This window comes from Saccostrea echinata, unplaced genomic scaffold (assembly GCF_033153115.1).
Source record: "Saccostrea echinata isolate AGI-Se365-2 ecotype Australia unplaced genomic scaffold, CSIRO_AGI_Sech_v1 ptg000054l, whole genome shotgun sequence".
NCBI classification, from domain to species: Eukaryota; Metazoa; Mollusca; class Bivalvia; order Ostreida; family Ostreidae; genus Saccostrea; species Saccostrea echinata.
Window position 1 is genome coordinate 5,405,974 of NW_026889803.1, and position 21,568 is coordinate 5,427,541.

At 32.7% G+C, this 21,568-nt stretch overlaps 1 protein-coding gene across 1 annotated transcript; it reads left to right on the forward strand.

Moving 5' to 3' along the window:
• The first annotated feature begins 3,622 nt into the window (after nt 1-3,622).
• On the forward strand, nt 3,623-20,854 carry LOC133172353 (multidrug and toxin extrusion protein 1-like). Its single transcript, XM_061307221.1, has 19 exons — nt 3,623-3,712; nt 7,828-7,929; nt 8,768-8,836; nt 12,644-12,692; nt 12,800-12,899; nt 13,551-13,593; nt 13,701-13,745; nt 13,862-13,959; nt 14,173-14,270; nt 15,284-15,397; nt 15,757-15,824; nt 15,998-16,106; nt 16,374-16,449; nt 16,693-16,762; nt 17,303-17,435; nt 17,566-17,660; nt 20,344-20,404; nt 20,625-20,684; nt 20,817-20,854. Exons 1-19 carry the CDS (start codon nt 3,623-3,625, stop codon nt 20,852-20,854), a joined length of 1,518 nt encoding a protein of 505 aa, XP_061163205.1.
• Nucleotides 20,855-21,568: the final 714 nt, after the last annotated feature.

The window sequence follows — 21,568 nt, forward strand, 5'->3', positions numbered from 1 at the left end:
GTGTTCTGCTATAAGGCAGTGAAGGCGTTCCATACCTTTTTGTATTGCAGATCTTGATATGGAATATTTCTAAAGCAAGTTCCGCATAACACCGACAATCTTTTCATGTTTTAGCGCCACTAGAAGTATTGTCCGAACGGAACTCCATAAGATTCCAACACTTTTCCTCAACAAATCATAATCTTATACGTAATGAGATTTCCAACATTTATCAAAATTCTGTAATTTTCTTCTGCTTTCAGGTCAAAAGTATTCAAAACAGTATCTGAACCTCTCTAAATTTACTTTGGATTAAAAAAATATTCTTCATCTGATTTCATGACTGTTCAGTACAATGGAAAGGTCTGAAATGACATAAGCATCATAGTTTTATGCTCACTGTTCCATGAATAAAAGGAGTGTTCGATTAGTCTATTCTATTGTGTCACTGTTGGATATCTAAATGGGCTAGACCCTATTGTATTACAGCAAAGTTTGATATAAATGAATGGTAAACGTTTCTTTGGGGTCCGAAGTGGGGATTTTTTAAAGTAAGATAAATAACTCGGTAGTGTTGTATATTTTAGAGAAAACATCCCCCCTCGGGGCTTCGGCCTTCGGGGGGGGGGATGTTTTCTCTAACCTATTCAAAACCATGACGTAATTTATCCATTACTTAAAGATTGTTTAGGCAATCAATACAAAGTTAAATTGGCTATGTATTATTTAGTTTATCACTGAATCTTTCCATTATATTGCAATACTCCAAACCGAGAGAAGCTTTCATATCGTGTGCTTGCAGTTCTGGATGGAAATTATAGACATGTAAGCCTTAAAAATATGCAAGATTTCTTTATTTTTCTTGTTTGTTTGTTTGTTTGTTTTTTTTTTTTTTTTTTTTTTTTTTTTTTTTTTTTTTTTTTTTTTTTTTTTTTGTCGTTTTTGTTGTTGTTATTACATGTATTTTGTTTTCTTGTAATTGTTTCTTTTATTTGTCTGCTTATTTTTGTTTGTTTGGTTGGTTTTTTTTGAGGGGGTACTTATATAACCTCTTGCGTAATATACTTCTGAGTGGCCCCCTACTCCACCCCCACTCCCACCATTACCACATTGAACTTGAACTTACTGTGGTATATTGTAATACATCTAGTATTTTGTGCCCTGTTTATATTTTTAGGAAAAGGGACAAAAATGTTAATCCTTTCACGATAATACGAACGTAATGCTACAAAACTTTCTTGTACATGCTGAGAGCTATCGTATAATAACATATAAAGGAAACTTTCTCGCTTTAATCGCTTTAAAAATCTCACTGAGACTTCTCAGTAGAAGTGTTGGCTATCTTCGGGAATTAATCGGAGTATGGAATCTTCAGTTTTCTAAAGGAGGGCAGGATCTGGAAAGAAAATTCTTAAAGAAGTAAGAATCTTATTTTTCATTTTTTTTCATATCTAGAATTTAATATTAATATTCATTGATATTAAATTCTCCTATTCCGGTCCTTCGGATGAGACCGTATTAACCGAGGTCCCTTGTCGCAGTGGGTTCTGGCACGGAAAAGATCCCTCACTGCTCAATCCGAGTATAGGTCTAAATTTGCAGCCCTCCACCGGCAAGTGGCGGTGTCTCAATTTGAGTGAAAAATTCTCGAAAGGGATGTTAAACAAACCCAAAACGAACAAACAATACGCTTTCTTTTTTATCCGATAAAAACTTAAATAGTTTGATTGCAATGATTTTTTTTCTCTGTTTCGAACTCATTTTTAACACTGCAAGGCCTTCCCCGGGTTCTGGAATGGGGTTGTGGAGGGGTATGTGCTCCCCTAAGTCAGAATCTATTTTTGTATTTATGGTACCATTTTGATGGGTTGTGATGAATTCTGGAAGTCACTTTTTCAAATATTGAGTAAACATAATCTAGTAGCTTTGTTTCAAACAGATGAATCATAAGTTTATTTTGTTTCAACAGTAATAGTTTCAATTTTCTTTAAAAAAAGAGGTTCGATTTCTTCCAACACACCCCTCCCTCCGACGTCCTCGCACTGAATATTATTATGATCTCTTAAGTATTATAATAAAAATCATATTTCTAAAATTGATGCTTACAATTAATTAAATCTGTCACTAAAAGCGGATACTTTAATTTTCTCAGTGCAGAGAGAGTGGAATACAGAGTTTTATTTTCTTTGTTGAAGCACCGATGAAGATTAAATCTCCAAGTTAAATGTTGAAAACTAAATATTGATGTCTTGGATTTGCTCGATATTTCTTCATTATTACTGGTTTAAAAGAAGATTTTAATATACACCAGTTTGGCCTTTAATGTTGGAAGTGTACATTGTACGTCTTTAACATTTTATAGGCTTAGATATACCGAATATTCAAATGCATTAAATTTTCCTTGTAATATTTGTTTTGGAGTTTCATCGCACACGCTCGACTCCTTGTTTCAAAGTGAATAGAAAGTGCATATTAAAATATGATAAGATGGGCAAATTACTGGAAGCTCTTAGAAATCTATGATTATGAAAATAAATTTCCTTAAAATATATTTTTTTTAATTATTGTGGTTCTACTAAGTATGAAAAAAAAATTAACAAGGTATGAATTTTCATCTCTAATTAGTTCTGGCTTTTAGGTGGATTACGAATAGTCATCCTACGTAAATGATAATTCATTTGCAGTTGTTTGCTGTTATTAATTGAACTTCCTAAATTTTGCACATTTATGAAAAATCTATGTATCTTTTCCATTGTCGCTTAAAGGGTGCTACGCCTCTATAATGTATAAAAGGGGTCTTTTTTAAACATTGCTGTAGTCTTCCAGATTCTATGGTCTAGAGAACAAGCTCTAATTTAATTGAAAATAAAATTGTTGATACAGAGAATTAGTTTTTACGCGAATTTGTAACATAAAATAACATGATAATAACAAAATGAAAATAAAAAAAACTGTGCGGATAAAAATCATTTTAACCTTTCACAAAAGAAGAAAACTGAAGATAACAACAGTGATCAAGCTCAAAAAAATCTTCAAACAATACAAATCTGTCAACAGGGCATAAAATACGCCACCGCGAATATTCCAGAAGTGGGATAAGGTGTCTAGTAGGAGTAAGCATCCCCTGTCACACTCCCTCAGTATTGATCAGGTAGACGGAATATTCCATAGTCAAATTTAGTATAAAAACAAAGGCCTAACAAGTGGTATCAAATACGTCAGCTAAAATACGGCCCAATAATAGGTTATATTTGCTAACAAGGTCATTTTAAGGGCCATAGAATTTACAAAATGTTTAAACGAGGTTGTTGAATTCCATATAACATTAAATTATCTGTCAGTAGCCTGCCTCGATTTAAATAAAAATTGATTGTGCTGAGAGCATGCTTTTGAGTATCGAGTAAGTTGGGTGACTTAAACTCCATATGCGGGTGTTAGCGGAATATTACTATATGTACATGAATAAGGAAAGTTGACGATAGAAAAGTTGAAGTCATTCTAAGTAAAGTAATGAAGTACAATTAGCTAACCTAGATTTGTAATTCTATACTTTTTTGTTTCTGTTTTGTTTATTTACTTGTTTTTTTTTTAGGTGTGTGTGTGTGTTTTATTATTATAAGTTTGTTTGTTTTTTGATCAGAAAATGAAAGTGGAAAGCTTGTGTTGTTGTACTGGAGATGCAGATACTTACAAACAAGAAATAAAGGGGCTCCTGAAGATGGCGTGGCCAATGGTGAGTAAACTTTTTTTACAGTAAGATAATGTTGGATCTCAGACCTATCTGTATACCAGGAAAAGATCACTTGAAGATAACTATATATCATCAGTCCAAGATAGATGAAAGATATGGAACAGAAATTCGTATTTCACAGTAAAAAAAAATAAAGCACGGACAGTTCAATAAACTTTTTTTCCTGTTTTTGTGAACAAATTAAATGCATATTTAGGAAAGATTAATAAAGACAAAAATGATATAATGGGTTTTTTTTGCAATTTTTTTTTTTAAATTTTCATGATTGATACTTTGTAGTACTTAGTTGCTCACTATTTTGAATGAAAAAGAGCTTTAATGCGACTTTGTCTGCTTTGAAGTTTTTTAAGGCAGGATTTGAAATTGAATACCCTTCCCGTTGAAGTGTCTTCCTCATATCGTTTTAGTCGTTGGCAAGTTTTGTGTACGGGCGGGTCTTCTTATTTGTGCCTTTTGAGCTATAACATGGTGCTAAATGATATTTTTAGAAATACTTAACAAGCGTACAGTAGACTACTATTTTCCAGTTTTTGCTCTTGAGCATTTAAGAGAATTTCTCAACCACAATAGTTTCGAAACTTCTGTGGCTGGGGAGTACTCAAGATATAACGCAATGTTAATTAATTGAAGTCAAAGAGATAGAGAAGACCTATGGTCCAAATATGTCAAGGATTAAAAAGATATATGTACGGTTTTCCAGCGGGAATGTGCATAATTCTTAAACCTCTCCGTGAAACTAAATTTATAGCAAAAATAATAAGTTCAACAGGGGAAGCAACTTAAAGTCTTAGAGGTCCGTGTTTGCTCTGCTCCTATTTTGTAATATTTAATGGACTTTTGAGCTCGAATACTGTTCGTTATCTCCACATATAATTACATATCGATCCTTATTATAAAATCGATAATAAAATAATGTTTGTTATTTCTTAATTATATAGTATATCCACTTGAAAGAGGGTGAGGCCCCTCACATGTACAATTCGAATTCCCTTACCTGTGGCAAGTTTGGATTAAATTGGAAAAGTGGTTCTAGATCAAATCAATACAATTTGAAGTGTATACGTATTTAAGATGACATGATTTAAAAGCTAATATATGTATTTTTTAATGTCTGCAAGGCTTCAATAGTCAACTCAGTGGGTAGCCACCATGTTCTGAATTTGTCCGTTAGTATGGATACATTAGATAATATTGGAGGTTATATATTATATAAAATTATCTAGAAAAAATTCATGAAAAGAACAAAGATGGTTTAATTTTCAAATTGAATATGTTGGTATTGTTTCAGGGTTGTACGATTCATGTTTTCTTGGGATAAGAAATACAAAATGTTCAAGGTTATACATTGGAACAAATCAAATAAATGCAACTAAGAACAATAAGGCTATATTTTGTTGAAATACTGAGTAATTCAGACAGGAATTATTTTTGAGATCATGGCGCATTGGTCAGCTCAGAGCCTTCATTTGAGTATAAGATACGTTAGGTGATGTTCAAGTTCTCTTAAAAAGTTAAATTTATAAGGTCATTGATAATATGCCAATTAGCTCAATTGACAACACGGTATAGGTATTGGTATTAGTTTCGTAGTGACAGGTAAGCATTGTGGCTCATGGGCCTCTCATGGCTCTATGGTTTAGAGGATGAACGTGAACTTACGAGAATGGGTATATATCCGTGGTAGCTTTTGTCTGGGAATGCAGGTAAAATCTACAGTGTCTCTATGACTCATTTGATCTATAGTTTGTGGTATTTTATTTGTCGGATTTAAAAAGATAACCTTTTGAAATAGCGCCCTTTTCTGTTTACATATAATTCTAGTTCAAGGTGATTACATAGTATAGACAATTTTTTTGAGCTCTGAAATTTATCTTCATGTAGTATACATACACACTTTTAAGAAAAAGAAGCTAAAAGAATTGCGAAACAAAAAACAAGATGATGACCCCGTATGGCAGCTTATGGCGAAGGTTAAAGTTTCTCAAATGCAAGTCAAACTCCAGGTCAAGAGATCAAAAATGTTGGTACCCAAAGAAAGGTCTTGTCTTGAGGAATATACCTGTGAAATTAGAAAGCCCTAGCACCAACTGTTCAAAAGTTATGGCGAAGGTTAAAGTTTTTTAAAAGTAAGTAAAGCGACAAAGTCAAGGACAAATGGGGCCCCAAGGGAACGTCTTGTCACAAGTGATACACATGTTCGTGAAATGTGAAAGCCCTAGAACCAAACGTTCACATGTTTAAGATTTTTAAAAGTAGGTCAAACTCCAAGGTTAATGCCAAAATTGTTGGTATCCAAAGGAAAGTCTTGTCACAAGGAATGCACATGTGAAGTATGAAAGCCCTAGCACCAAATGTTTAAAAGTTATGGCCAAGGTTAAAGTTTTTCAAAAGTAGGCCAACCTCCTAGGTCAGGGTCAAAGGGTCAACATTGTTGGTATTTAAAGGAAGGTCTTGTCACAAGGAATAGACATCTTAAATATGAAATCCCTAGCACCAACTGTTCAAAAGTTATGGCCAAGGTCAAAGTTTTTCAAAAATAGGTCAAACTCCAAGGTCAAGGTCAAAGGGTCAAAGTTGTTGGTATCTAAAGGAAGGTCTTGTTACAAGGAATACACATGTGAAGTTTGAAAGCCCAAGCACCAACTGCTCAAAAGTTATAGCCTAGGTAAAAGTCTCGTAAAATTTTGTAAAAGTGGGTCAAACTCCAAGGTCAAAAGTCAAGGTACCCAAAGAGAGTTCTAGTCACGAGAAATCACATGTGATATATGAAAGTCATAGGTCCAACCAATCAAAAGTTATGGGCAAGGTTAAGGTTTTTGCGGACAGACAGACGGACGGACAGGGCAAAAACTATATACCCCCGAATCTTCGGTACGGGGGCATAAAACAGGGTCAACGAAAATAGGTCACTGATTTTGGAATGCTGAAGTGATTCATCTAAATTCTGCCGTCAATCAATTCATACATCATGAGATTCACCCTTGACATTTTATATTCATTGCCTTGTTAAAAAAACTTAACTGCTTTGGTAATGAATTAAACATTCTCTAGTCAAAAATCATATAAACAAACTTTTTACTAATATGTTTACCATGTGATAAAAGTATACGTATGTATATAAATATATGTGTTAACATTGTGGGAAAAAAATCCCCATTTGGATAAATTAAATATCTAATCATGTGGGTTCATCATTCTTATACTAGTATACATCCATAAGAATAAATTATGTGCTTCCCATGTGGATATATTATGTTCTAACCATTTCGAGTAAAGTATAAGATTAATCATGTGTAAATTATGTTATCCATGCAGACACATTATGTGCTATCCATAAGGTATTCTCAGTATGCTTAAAATTATGATAAATTATGAAATAATGATGAATTATACATTAACTTTCTGAATTATTCCATAATATATTTAAAACATGTGTATTCCTTGTAACATATATATAATAAGTTAAATATTTGGATAGATTTGTCATTATGCTTTCCGTTTGAATAGATCAGATAATGACCATTTCAATAAATCGTATGTTGAGACTGTGAATAAGTCTTAAAATTACCATGTCCAGTTATCTGTTTACCATATGTGGAAACATTTTGTTTTGTCCAGACAGGTTGAGTATATGTTTATGTTTATCATGTGAGAAAAATCATATGTTGACCATGTGGAATAATTAAATGTTGACGATGTGGATAAGTTGTATGTTTACCATGTGGAAAAAATATGTGTTATACACGTGGATAGATCATATGTTTACCACATGTTGACTAAGTATGATAAATTATATATTGACTATATGCATAAATCACATGTTTGCCTAGCTTGTAGATAAATTATATATTTACTATGTGCATAAATTGCATGATTACCATGTGGATAAATCGTATATTGACTATATGCATAAATTACATACATGTATTTACAATGTGGATAAATTAAGTTCATCATGTGTATTAGAATCAAGCAAAGACCACCATTTATACGTATATATCTTGTGACACACACAATAAACATTAACGTGTAGATCTAGTTTATTAATTCTAGATTTATGTTTACCAGATATAGTACAATATGATTAATTTCTATAGGCTCTGACACAGTTCCTGATGTTTCTGCCAATGTTTGTTAGTCAGAGTTTTTGTGGACATTTGGGAAAGGAATCAATGGACGGTGTTGCATTGGCATCTACAGTAAGTATAGTATTGACACACACACACACACACATACACACACACACACACACACAGAGAGAGAGAGAGAGAGAGACTGACTAAAGTAAAGAAAATAAGATTTATTAAGTTTCCAATATACATTTTTAGATATTTTGTTAACATAAGAATATTTTTATCGAAATCAATTTTGGTTTTGTAGATTAACATAATATTATAAGGAACGATCAGACTTAGTTTTTTTTTTTTTTTTTTTTTTTTTTTTTTTGGATTTGGATGTGTACCTGTTTAGTTTGATGGTGAAGTAAAACCAATCGTGGAGAGTTAGACAAACTTTTTTGAAAGTTATATTCTTAAGCGCCACTTTGTTACAAAGTAAAATAGTTCGCTTAGGTTATTTCTTACATCAACCAAACAACATGTGTAGCATATATCATATTTGATTCATATCTCTTTAAAAAGAATATCATTTGGTAAAAAAAACAAAAACAAACTATAAATACATGTAAGTGACTCTTATAAATCACCTAATACGTTTTTCATGAGCTGAGTTTAACAGAAGAAGTTAAGGAGGAAATTATTGATCCTAAACTTTTCAAAATTTCATACCAAATACTATTAAAACTTTGATTTAGAGGGATTTTCATAGATATTCATCTTAACTTTAGTTAGTATGTTTTCCCGATTAAATGGGAGAAAATTTCCAAACAAATTTTCTAGCACCAATACAAAGAATATGCCACCATTTCATTTTTCAAAATACCTACTACAATACAATGTTTTTGCAAGTTATTTCATTTCACCAAAGTTTGGAATCGAATTCAAATTTGAACTGAACTTTTTATCATTTTTATGGCAGATTATCAACGTAACAGGAATGTGTGTAATAACGGGCTTATCTTCAGCGGCAGATGCTCTATTTTCACAGGTAATCTATATACAGTCTCTAAAGGAAAAAGGTCTTTATATCCTTATATTTTAAATGAAGCATAATTTTCAAATACATTTACTTTATTTCGATTTTTTTTTTTTTTTTTTTTTATTATTGTTAATTTTTTTTAAACATAATCTTAGCTTGAAGTCTAACAATGTAGGAATGAAATGATGTTTCTAAATGATTAACGTTCAATGTTTTGAAGCAAAGAGGCTTTAAAAACCCGCACTTTTAACTCGTGGGAGGTTTTAAATCACTGTTCTTTAATGTGTTGAATTATCCGATTTAACAACAAATATTACAATGCTCTCTCCTCTTTATTATCTGTAGGCTATTACTAGTATTTAGTTACCCTGTAAACAGTATTAAATCACCAAATGACAGTAAAGCTATTTTCCCTTAATGCTTTGGACTTTTGGTGTGTATAATTCTGTTTCATGACTGCCTGGTGCCCAGTGCTTCACAGATTTGACATTTAATTTCTAAAAGGTTTCAGAAGAATGAAAGTATCTGAGTATCTAAATAAGAAAATACTAAAAAGAATACATGTATGAGAAAAAATTTTCATTAAAAAAAGTAATGGAAATGTAACATTCCCAAACCTTTTTTTCTACAAATATTAGATTTATCGTATATCGCATCGAGTTCAATTGCATGAAATATTTTTTCCTTTCTTATTTAGTTTCTTACCATTGCCTCACAAATTTGAAGAAATAGATTACATGGAGATACTTATTTCCCCAACTAGAACATACATATCCTCCTAATTTTGAATCCGTTGAAATAAGCATACGAGTACAGTATCATAGCAATTTTGGAGATAAGTGTCATCGTGTCAAATCTCAACATTATTTTATTACTAAAACGGAATTTAGAGATACAATTTAGCGATAAAATTTTGCAATGGCACTTCCTTTGAAACATAATAAAGCGATGATCAATTTGACTACTCAAATAAAAAAAATACATGCAGATTCTCTCTAGGACTACTGATTTCATTTAAAGAAAAAAAGGTCTAAAGGTCACAAAACACACTTGAGCCACATTTCATTTCTTCTGTGAATAAAAATTCTTTGTGTTTGTTATATATTTATTCAGCGTTCATGTTTCACATATGATTTTCCATATAGTATTTTATTTTAAGTTTATTTTAAGTTTGAAATTCTTTAAGTTGCAAAAATATATTCCTTTGTAAACCTTTGACTTTGTATAGGGCTCTAACCTAGCTCAGGGGATCATGAATGTTTTTGAAAATGAACAAAATTATATTCTTGTGTTTTAACTTGATTCATTGCTAGAAATTGGGTTTAATTTATTAGAAATTGGTGTTTGGTCCGTCCGTCCATCGGTTTGTCTCTCTGTTTGTGAATCTATCTGTCTGTTCGCAAAAAGTACAACATTGCCCATAACTTTTTAATGGTATAAGATAGGGCTTAGGTATTTCACAAGTGTATTTCTTGTAACGTATGACCACTTGTCTTTGAGCAAGGAGTTTGACCTTCTTTGTATAATTTTGCCAATCTCTATCCTGGGCAATATCTTTAGAACAATTAGTGCTACAGCTTTTACTATAGATCACCAAATTTTTGTGAGACTTTATTTTCGCAAGATAGGTACATTGACACTTACAAGCGGAAACAAGATGTGTTTGTGAAACACTGATGCCCCCGTATGGCAGCTTATGGCGAAGGTTAAAGTTTCTTCAAATGCAAGTCAAAATCCAGGCCAAAAGATAAAAAATGTTGATACCCAAAGAAAGGTCTTGTCTCGAGGAATACACCTGTGAAATTTGAAAGACCTAGATACAACTGTTCAAAAGTTATGGCGAAGGTTAAAGTTTTTTAAATAAAAGTCAAACGTCAAGGTCAAGGTCAAAGTGGTTGGTATCCAAAGGAAAATCTTGTCACAAGGATTACATATGTGAAGTATGAAAGCCCTAGCACCAACCATTCAAAAGTTATGGTCAAGGTTAAAGTTTTTCAAAAGTAGGTCAAACTCCTAGGTCAAGGTCAAAGGGTCAAAGTGGTTGGTATCCAGAGGAAGGTCTTGTCACAAGGAATACACATGTGAAGTATGAAACCCTAAGCACCAACTGTTCAAATGTTATGGCCAAGGTTAAAGTTTTTTTTAAAAGTAGGTCAAACTCCAAGGTCAAGGTCAAAAGGTCAAAGTTGTTGGTATCCAAAGGAAGGCCTTTTCACAAAAAATACACATGTGAAGTTTGAAACCCCAAGCACCAACTGTTCAGAAGTTATGGCCAAGGTTAAAGTTTCATAAAATTTTGCAAAAGTGGGTCAAACTCCAAGGTCAAGGTCAAAAGGTCAAATATGATGGTACCCAAAGAAAGGTCTTGTCACTAGGAATACACATGTGAAATATGAAAGTCATAGCTCCAACCAATCAAAAGTTATGGGCAAGGTTAAAGTTGACAACAGACAGACAAACAGACAAACAGACAAACAGATAAACAGACAAACAGACAGACAGGACAAAAACAATATACCCCCGGGATCTTTCGATCCGGGGGGCATAAAAATTTTCACGAATTCTGATTATTGCTGTATGTAAGCTATGCTAATAAAAATATACGCGAGAACGAAATTTTTGCAAGCAGATGGTCTCGCGTAATTACGCGAAAATTAAGTTCTTGCGAATAATAAGTGATTTACAGTATATTTAAAAAGTGTATATTATATGACCAGACCTTTCTTTTGGTACCAAAATTATTGACTTTTTGATCTTGACCTTGGAGTTCGATCTACTTTTGATAAACTCAAACCTTGGCCATAACTTTTGAAAGGTTTCGATCTAGGGCTTTCATATAAAAGTATTACATGTGACAGGACCTCTACTTTGGTACCAATATTTTTGCCTCATGTTCTGTCCTTGGAGATGACCAAATTTTGAAAAATTCAACCTTCGCGATATTTTCTGAATGGTTGGTGCTAGGGCTTTCATATTTCGTATGTGTATTCCTTGTTAGAAAACCCGTCTTTGGATTCCAACACTTTTTAATTCTTGACCTTGGAGTTTGAACTACATTTTCAAAACTCTAAACTTGGCCTTGAGCTGCCATAAGGGGGCATCAGTGTTTCACAAACACTGCTCCCATACATAATTATGTAAAATTTAGAGTATCTGTTTTGCAGAGTTGTTACGAGATGATGAATTCGAAAATATACATCTACTACAGGATACATGCATTTTAATATAATCTTATATATAATATAAGATTCTATTTTTGAAAAAAAAAAATTTTTTTTAAAGATTCACCTTTCATCACATAGAAAACTTCATCCTTTGTTGTGGTCCAACTTTGCCCCGTTTGTCTATGTTTTAAAGAAAAATGCGTCTATATCATATCAATGTACCTTTGACTGAATATTGTCTCTTTTGGAGTAAGTAAAAAAGGAAGGTAATTATTGGTCCTATGCTGATTTTACAGCTGTTCATCTTCTCCCCCTTGGAAAGGGATATGGTTCTTTTGAACAATCTTTAACTAGAATATCCTTCATCCCTGGGCAATTAGTGTTTGAAATTTACTAAGAGGTTTGGGAGTCGAGGAAGAGAATGATGCAGTTTTTTGTGTAGATATAGAACAAGAATATTCAAAGGAGCACTTGGTTGTACCATTAGGGGGTGTAAATAAAACTGTCATTAATATTTTTGTGCCTTTCTTTGTGCATTATTCAATATTCTGGTTAGCCGTGGGTCTTACGCTACCAGAATCAAAAAAAATATTAGTAAACTGGCATACTAAACAGAAATAATTTAATAATTGCTGTTAAATACTACTTTCAGACCTATGGAAGCGGAAACAAAGAAGAAGTTGGTGTTATTTTACAGAGAGGTCATTTTTATACAAACAAAAATAGTTTTTTGAGTAAAATCAGAACTTTAAAAAAGATAATTGTGAATAGAAGAATCATGGATTACGTGTCAGCTTTTTTCTCTCAGGTATATGGATTCTGATGCTGTCTTGCTTGCCTTGCTGGGCTTTGTTCTTGAACACTGGTCTGATTCTTCAATCATTTGGAATGGATAGCGTTGTATCCAGGTACTTATATAGCTTGTTTCCTCTGTTAAAATGTGTTTCAGAAAATAAACATTAATATGATTATGTGAGCTTGCGATTCACAGAAAGGACATTACAATTTCATTGTAAGGAATCTTTATTGTACATGTAACAAGATATGGAGTCCTAGATCTTTTTCAGGTTTTGTTGAATCCATATATTGCCCTTTTCTCGTTTTCTTTAAAAATTACTGTATTTATTATCATCTTTTTGTACTATCTACGTTATTCTAAATCAGAATCGAAACTTTAATGTAAATTCAGCACGAATTGGGGGAAGAATGAAACTCTAACATATTCTTTTCCTTTTTTGACGTCATTCTCACTAATTCCTTTTGAAATCATCTCTTTTTTTATTTTCTCTTTTGATTTTATTTTACCTATTCTCTTTTCAAAGGATCATTCAGTTACCAGATTTACAAAAATATTGCATTGAGGATACTCCTCTTCTAATTTCCTCGTCCCTCTCTCTCTCTCTCTCTCTCTCACCTCCCCCCCCCCAACACACACACACACATTCTTTACATGTATTTTTGAGGTAAATTCGTCTTTTGTCTGATTTTCTATCTCTTTTAATTTAATTGATATAAGCACTTCAGGTATGATTTATCCATTAATTTTCAATGTTTTAAAGTATTGCAGGACAGTATGCGACGTTATTCATCGCTGGGTTACCGGTAAGAGACTTTGTCAAGTAGGCTTTGATAATGATTAAAAATTGGATTTTTATTACATAAATCTTTCAAACTGGTATTAAATTGAACAATAATTTTTAATGTTTTAGGGGTATGGATTGAACATATTACTGTCTAAATTTTTGCAAGTACAGGTAAGAAACAAGCATCGAAAGGTCTAATAGAGTACTCAGTGTTTGTTTTCTAATCTTAAATGTTCTTTATCTTTATGTTAAAATGAACTAAAGAATGTGTACACATATTTTTCCAGTCTATTGTTTTACCTAGTCTGTTGATTGGAATTATTATAAACGTGGTTAATGCAGGATTCCACGCCTTGTTTATCAACGCGATAGGATTGGAGACCAGGTATGTTGTAGTCAAAATTAAAAATGATCTGCTAAAGATTTTGTATGACATATCGATTCCAAATAATTATTTCATTTAAGGTAGGTCACTCGTCAAACCAAGTTCATTTTCTATTCATAATATCAGAGTTACAAATTCAAAAGTCTCTCTCCAAGGTAAATTAAGTTTTGAGAGGAAGGAAACAGACAAAATTTGTTTAATTCTTCGTTTTAGAGGAGCGGCTCTTGCAACGACTTTAACTCACTGGTGTTCGGCTTTATTTCACATCCTGTTTATCATATGCAGGGGATACTACAAAACGACTTGGAAAGGTACTTATCTGTTGCGCGCAATACTTATAATATGAGTATTATAAGTACGTCAAAGCTACTCTATGTGTTTGCATTGTATGTGGATTAAAAATATTTTTAAAATAATGTATGCCTACATCATTCGTAAATATTTCAGATTTTGAATTTGTGCAAGATTAACAGCAAAACGGTGCCAATGTAGAAATCCAGCTAAAATACGTATGATGATTTAATTTAAACGGGATGACATTTCTATCTTACCATGTTTGAAAAACATCCCAAAAACTAATGGCGCAACAACTGTTATAAGGGTCTTGTATTCTTTCAGGTAGCATAACAAAATACTAGTGGTCTTTAGCAGGCATGTAGCATTAGGAGAGGGGGACAGGAGGGTATTCAGTATGAAAATGTTCTCTCCCCCCTCCCCCCACTTTTTGTTGTAACAGGGTCATTTCCTGTAATGATTAAGTATCGAAAAAATTTCTCGTGAGAAAAAATTTAGAACCTACCACCCCCTCCTCACCCCCCCCCCCCCCCCCCTACACACACACAATGGAAGTTTCGACTTTGGACCAGTCCAGTCTTTCTGACATTGTAGCCGTCGAAAATGTATTTGCGTTGCAATATCAACTATGTGCACTTTTCCTTCGATTTTCATTAAAAAGATCCCTTTCAGTTAACGGAGTGACCTCGACATATTTGAGTCAGTTTGTCTCGAAATTCAATGATATTAGCATAAACACACTGCCACCAAACAGCCACCAAACACAAGTACGATTTACAACCAACTTCAACTACATTTGTGATTCTGATTCCAACAGGTCGCAAACCAGTACGAAACCAACATTTGGATATTATATTCTTACCATTTACCAATCAGTTGTAAAACTGAAGAACCGTTAAAATATCCTTGAATCTCTTAAGAGAGAGAGAGAGAGAGAGAGAGAGAGAGAAAGAGCAGTAAAGATGTTAGTGTGGTGAATCTTTATGATGGTCTCTGTGGTTTACAATAAACAATTACATATGTATCCCAGGTTGGAGTAAAGAGAGCTTATATGGTTGGGGCGCCTTTGTAAAGCTGGCTATTCCAGGATTATTCATGATGTGCTTGGAATTCTGGGGTCTTGAAATCATTATTCTCCTGAGTGGTATGTGTAATGATTTTCCTTTATAATTACTTTGAATTCAGTTTAGCTAGCAGGATGTATTCAAAACTTCGATACATCTGGAAAAAAAACTTTGTCCAAAAATAGTTTAAATCTTTTTATCAAAGATATATTTATCCCGTTCATTTTCAAGATTTTCTCTCCATTTTCCTCCGACAAAGATTTCTTGTCTTTCCTGTATCTGAAAATTTGATAAGTTGCAGTCAACTTTAAATCTTTTATTCTCCTAATTGGTACTGTATATTAATTTTGAAAAGTTTTAAAAGAAAAATAAGAGTCGTAAATTTTGACAATTCTACGGTTTTACAGTACATTGATGTATACATATTTGTTTTTTTCAGGCGTTTTGGGTAAAGTTGATTTAGCAGCAAATACAATAATTTATAATGTCGGGGGGCTGCTATATATGGTATGTTACAAAATACTCATCCTACAATGACATTTGTTTGCTAAGCTAACTTTTTAAGAAAGAATAATGAATATTTAGCACTTTGTATTTATAAAAGTTTTTTTTTTTATTTTGCACAGTGTTTATGCAGATCACTGTAAGTAACGTTATATTAATCAGTCAACTTTACTTAGATTGTGTTCGGAATGTCCGTTGCGGGAGGTATCCGTGTAGGACTCTACCTAGGGGCAGGGGATTCTAAAATGGCACAAGTAGCATCAAGGATAGCTTTATGTTGGGGATGTAAGTATTTCATATTTTAACTTGAATAATTAAAAATGTATTTTTTTTTTTTCACATAAAATTGGAGAACTTTTAAAATCAAGGACAACAGTAGCCTTTGTTAATAATTTATTAGATTAAAGAACACAGTATAAACCTTTAAGATTAAAGAACACAGTATAAACCTTTAAAATGAAAGAACTCAAACTTTCAAAATCTTTCAAAACGAAATTTTTGTTTTGATTTCACGCTCAATTTTCTCTAATTTTCATCAGTTTTCTTTTATAGTGTGTTTTGCTATCTTCATCGCTGTTTTGCTTGCCTGTCTTAAAGATTACATACCTCGTATCTTTACAAATGATAAGTAAGTATACCTTTTTTCTACCGAATGTATACCTGTCTAACGTTAAAGATCATATTTCAAATATCAGAGTTAGAAAGTACCAAAAAGATGTACGGTATATGAATGTTTCAAACATTAGGTACCAGTTATTAAATTTTTTTTGTGAATATTGTCTTAATTATTATTACTGCATAAATATATTTATTCTTTAGATATCATATCATGATTGTAAAATAGAATGACCGATTAAAATACTTGCTGTAGGGATGTTTTAGCCCTGGCTTCACCTCTGATGCTCCAGCTTGCATTATTCAAAGTTTCAGACACCTTACAGGTACTTCTTGTACTTTGATTTGAACATATTTTATTGTAAAAGATATATACAATGAGATTGGGCACAAGTTCCTAAGTTATTCGACTTCTCACTATACCTTTTGTGCCAGATAGGTTAAATCTATGCATAAAATGCAGACATTAATTTATTCTATTTTGGGGTGTGGGTTGGTGGGGATGTCGTATTCTTATCAGTAGGAGGAAGCATCTCTTGCTGTCTTACAATAGGGAGGTTATATAGATTTGACATTTCGTCATGTACCACCAAGTACGATTTTTATGTAAACCGACAAAACTACATGTACATGTAAATATGCAGTAAATATTTGTAAAAGCGCAACAAAACTGATACAGCTAAATATGCAGTTAATATTTGCAAACTCCAGGGGTGGTTCTCAAATTAAAAAAAAAATCCTAGTTTGCGCTTCGAATGATTTAACAACATTTAATAAATTTGTCGATCAATCATATTTAAACAGTTAAGATTAAGTAGTATATTTCAGGATAACAATATTTGTATTTGTATTATTTCGCTTTTAAGGCAACAAGCGGTGGACTGTTGCGCGGAATAGGTCTTCAGGCTTTTGGAGCTATTTTCAATTTTGTTGGTTACTACATCATATCATTGCCCATATCATTATCATTAATGTTGGCAACGTATCTCCGAATTGCGGGTAATTAATATTTCTTCAAATATTCATTTGATTGAATAGAATTACAATTTGAATATTCTTTTAAACTTGTACTACATTTTGATCGGAGAACATCAATTAGCTAAATTATTTTTTTTTAATTTATTCACAGGTGCATACTGGGGAATGATCATTGGATCTTCTCTAGTCTGTGTGATATACTGTGTCAGAATTTTCGCACTCGACTGGGAGGAGGAGACGAGCAAGGTTTGGAATTTTTTAATACTGTGAAACAACTGTTATTCACACTATCTTAAATTCGCGAATTGTCAGTTTGTAATCAATTCACGGCTACTAATTTTAGCGACTGAGGAAATATTCTAATTAAATACACAAATGAATAAATGATCAATGGCGTTTAATATTTGTGTTTAAATAGAGGATATTCAAGGATTTGTAGTTGGATATGGAATTTATTTCACGAGAGGGGCAGGATGTTTTGATATTTTCACGAGTGAAATGAATTCCATATCCAACTACAAAACATTGAATTTTCTGTTCATTACATTGTCTTTGATTTCCCTTTGCCTCCGTCTTTTCTTAACACAGTGTCATAAGCTGTGACTTCATAGTTGGGCGGTTGAGACGCCATGAAAACATTGTTACATGGATTCTAGAACCTATTTGGGAAGAAATTGGCAGTTTCTTTCTCTTTCAAGATGGTTTAGTTATTATATCTTATGACAGGCCAGAAATAATTTTTTTACTTACTTTGATATCATCCTTTTACAATGTGACAGAATATCACTTTTATTCAATAAATATATCACAGTATTTCACTGTTGAAACTGTAATAAAAGAAGATATCATATCTCGTAGAGAATTCTTGTAAGCGAAGTCGGTTAAAGTTTACATTATAGAATGAATAAACCAGTCATAAAGTTGTAGTTTATGCTGATGAGAAATGCCTGCCTTTAACAATACTCGACCATTGTGATATGTTTCTACAACTAGTATTATTTATTTATACAATTAAGTACTCTTTGTTGTGTTATACGGTATATAACGTTTGCAATATTGTGAAACAAGATGTGTTTGTGAAACACTGATGCCCCCGTATGGCAACTTATATCGAAGGATAAACTTTTTCAAAGGCAAATCAAATATGTTGGTACCCAAAGTAAGATCTTGTCCCGAGGAATATACATGTGAAATATGAAAGTCCTAGCAGCAACCATTGAAAACATATGGAAAAGGTTAAAGTTTTTCAAAAGTAAGTCAAACATCAAGGTCAAATGGTCAAAATTAATGGTGTCCAAAGAAAGGCCTACTCACAAGAAATACACATGTGAAATATGAAAGTCCTGGCACCAAGCGTTCAAAAGTTATGACCAAGGTTAAAGTTTTTCTAAAGTAGGTCAAACCTCAAGGTCAAGGTCAAAAGGTAAAAGTTATTGGTATCCAAAGGAAGGTCATGTCACAAGGATTATATATGTGAAGTTTGAAAACCCTAGTACCAACTGCTAAGAAGTAAGGGCCAAGAATAAAGTTTTCCAAAAGTAGGTCAGACCCCAAGGTCATGGTCAATGGGCTATAATTGTTGGTATCTGAAGGAAGGTCTTGTCACAAGTAATATACATGTGAAGAATGAAAGCATTAGCATCAACTGTTCAAAAGTCATGGCCAAGGTTAAAGTTTTCCAAAGTAGGTCAAACTACAAGGTCAAGATCTTGGTATCCAAAGAAAGATCTTGCCACAAGTAAAACATAGGTGAAGTATGAAAGCCCTAACTCCAACCATTCAAAAGTTATGGCCAAGGTTAAAGTTTTTCAAAAGTAGGTCAAACTCCAAGGTCAAAGGGTCAAAGTTTTTGGTATCCAAAGGAAGATCTTGTCACAAGAATTACACATGTAAAGTATGAAAGCCCTAGCAGCAACTGTTCAAAAGTCATGGCCAAGGTTAATTTGGGTAAAATTTTGTAAAACTGGGTCAAACTCAAAGGCCAAGGTCAAAAGGTCAATTATGATGGTACCCAAAGAAAGGTCTTGTCACAAGAAATACACATGTGAAATATGAAAGCTATAGCTCCAACCAATCAAAAGTGATGAGCAATGTTAAAGTTTTTGCGGACAAACAGCTAAACAAACAAACAGACAGACGGACGGGCGGACAGGGCAAACACTATATACCCCCGAATCTTCGATACAGAGGCATAAAAATACATAACCTGAGTTAAAAAGATCTAAGTTTTGAAGAGATGCATAAATGCTATTGCTTCAGATGCTAGCAAAATATGTTTTGTAAGAAATAAAGGAAAAATGTTCAGTGGATATAAATATATAGTCTTACTCAGCTATGAAGCAATAACATGTAACATTTCTACGTACCAGTATTGAACTGTACAATCAGCATTTCAATTTAATAAAATTAAGTCACTGGTCCAAATAGACTCTCAATATCGAAGTTTCTATTCTTCAGTTATTTTGTACCAATTTTCCTTTCTCATGTTTGGCTCAATAGTTTTGGAATGGTCGAAAATTTGAAAAGTTAATAAACGGATTGCCTATATAATTTGACGAGCTAATCTTTCGAAATCTTTGGCTCGAAGAACGAATGACATAAGTAAATGAAAGTGTCCATTGTTTTGACTCGAAGAGAAAAAAAAATATTCTACTCTCTTAGACTGATAGCAGTCAATCGTGCGAAAAATAAATAAACAAACTATCTTCTGAATGAAATGTTATTCTCGGAACCATCGGAAACCTACACAGTTTGATGTACGTGTATATGAAGCACATATTGTATTTTGTTTCGGTCAATTGAGATACTTTTTTGGCTGGATTCTGATGTTATAAAAAATTAAAATGAATGAGATTGTATGTAAAAACATACATTTAATTCCAGTCTCTTTTGAACAGAACTCCAATATTTACGTATATATTTAATTTAGGCATTAAAAAGGACTGGGGTTGAAGAAGCAGACAGAGACACAGATAACATTATCAGATCATGTAAGACAATTTCAATACTGTGCGTTATTTTATTAGTCAATATATACTGAAAGTAACATAGAGATAGGAATATTTAATAAAAATATGCCCTAAATTTATCGATCAAAGAATCAGATTTCATTTTATATTTAAACCAATGTAGTCAGTGTAATATTTATTTACTTTTTAAACATTAAAGTGCTTTTGGACTTGTAAAGATTTTACATTCTTTCTCTTGTAGTAGATGTAGCAGATGAAAAGCAATCAATACGAATGGCAGATATAAATTTAAACGATGGAAGTAAGTGCTATAATTCCATGGATGGCTTTATCCAGAGTAGTGCAAAAACAAATGAAAAGGACAAGTTGCCATCAAATCACCAAAGAGTTTTATGTAAAATAATAATTTTGATATCATTTCTGTTGATTCTAGCTGGTGGTGTTTGCATAAGATTCTTTGTTCGTGTTTGATTCATGTTATTATGGATAATAAAAATGTGTTCAATTACCTTTTTTTTTTAATTTTGCTTTACATGACCGAAGTTAACATACAGATTTCTTGTACCAGTATAACAGTATGTATGTCAGGGTTCTCCATCATTTGAAATTTTACTGTGTTGCAGACTTTACGTGAACCACTAATATTCTCGGCATTTTCGCGATCAAATTCGAAATTGAACCACTATATTACAATGAAAAATAAACGAAACACCTTTATCAAGAGTGAAATCAAGGAATTAAAACATACAAATAATTACTGTTCGTTATCTCGTTTTAACCACCAAACATGTATCTCTGCTGGTGAATAGTCTGTTTCCCGAGGATACATGTCCTACGGTACTTATTCATTCATGAAATGAACTTGGACCTTGATTACTGTTCGTTATCTCCATATTTCATTTTAACCATCGAACATGTATCTCAGCTGGTGGACAGTCTATCCCAGATGATGCTTGTCGTTCAGTACTTATTCATGCATGAAATGGACTTTGAGCTTGATTATTGTTTGATATCTCCATATTTCCTGATTATTATGCCATATTCTGCAATGAAATTTATCAACATCATTGTGACATAATGTTTAAAACGTACATGTAATATTGTTTTTTTTTAGCTCTTCAACCATTTTTTTATTTAAATATTTCGGATTTCCAACGTTTCGGCATGAGCATCACTGAAGAGACA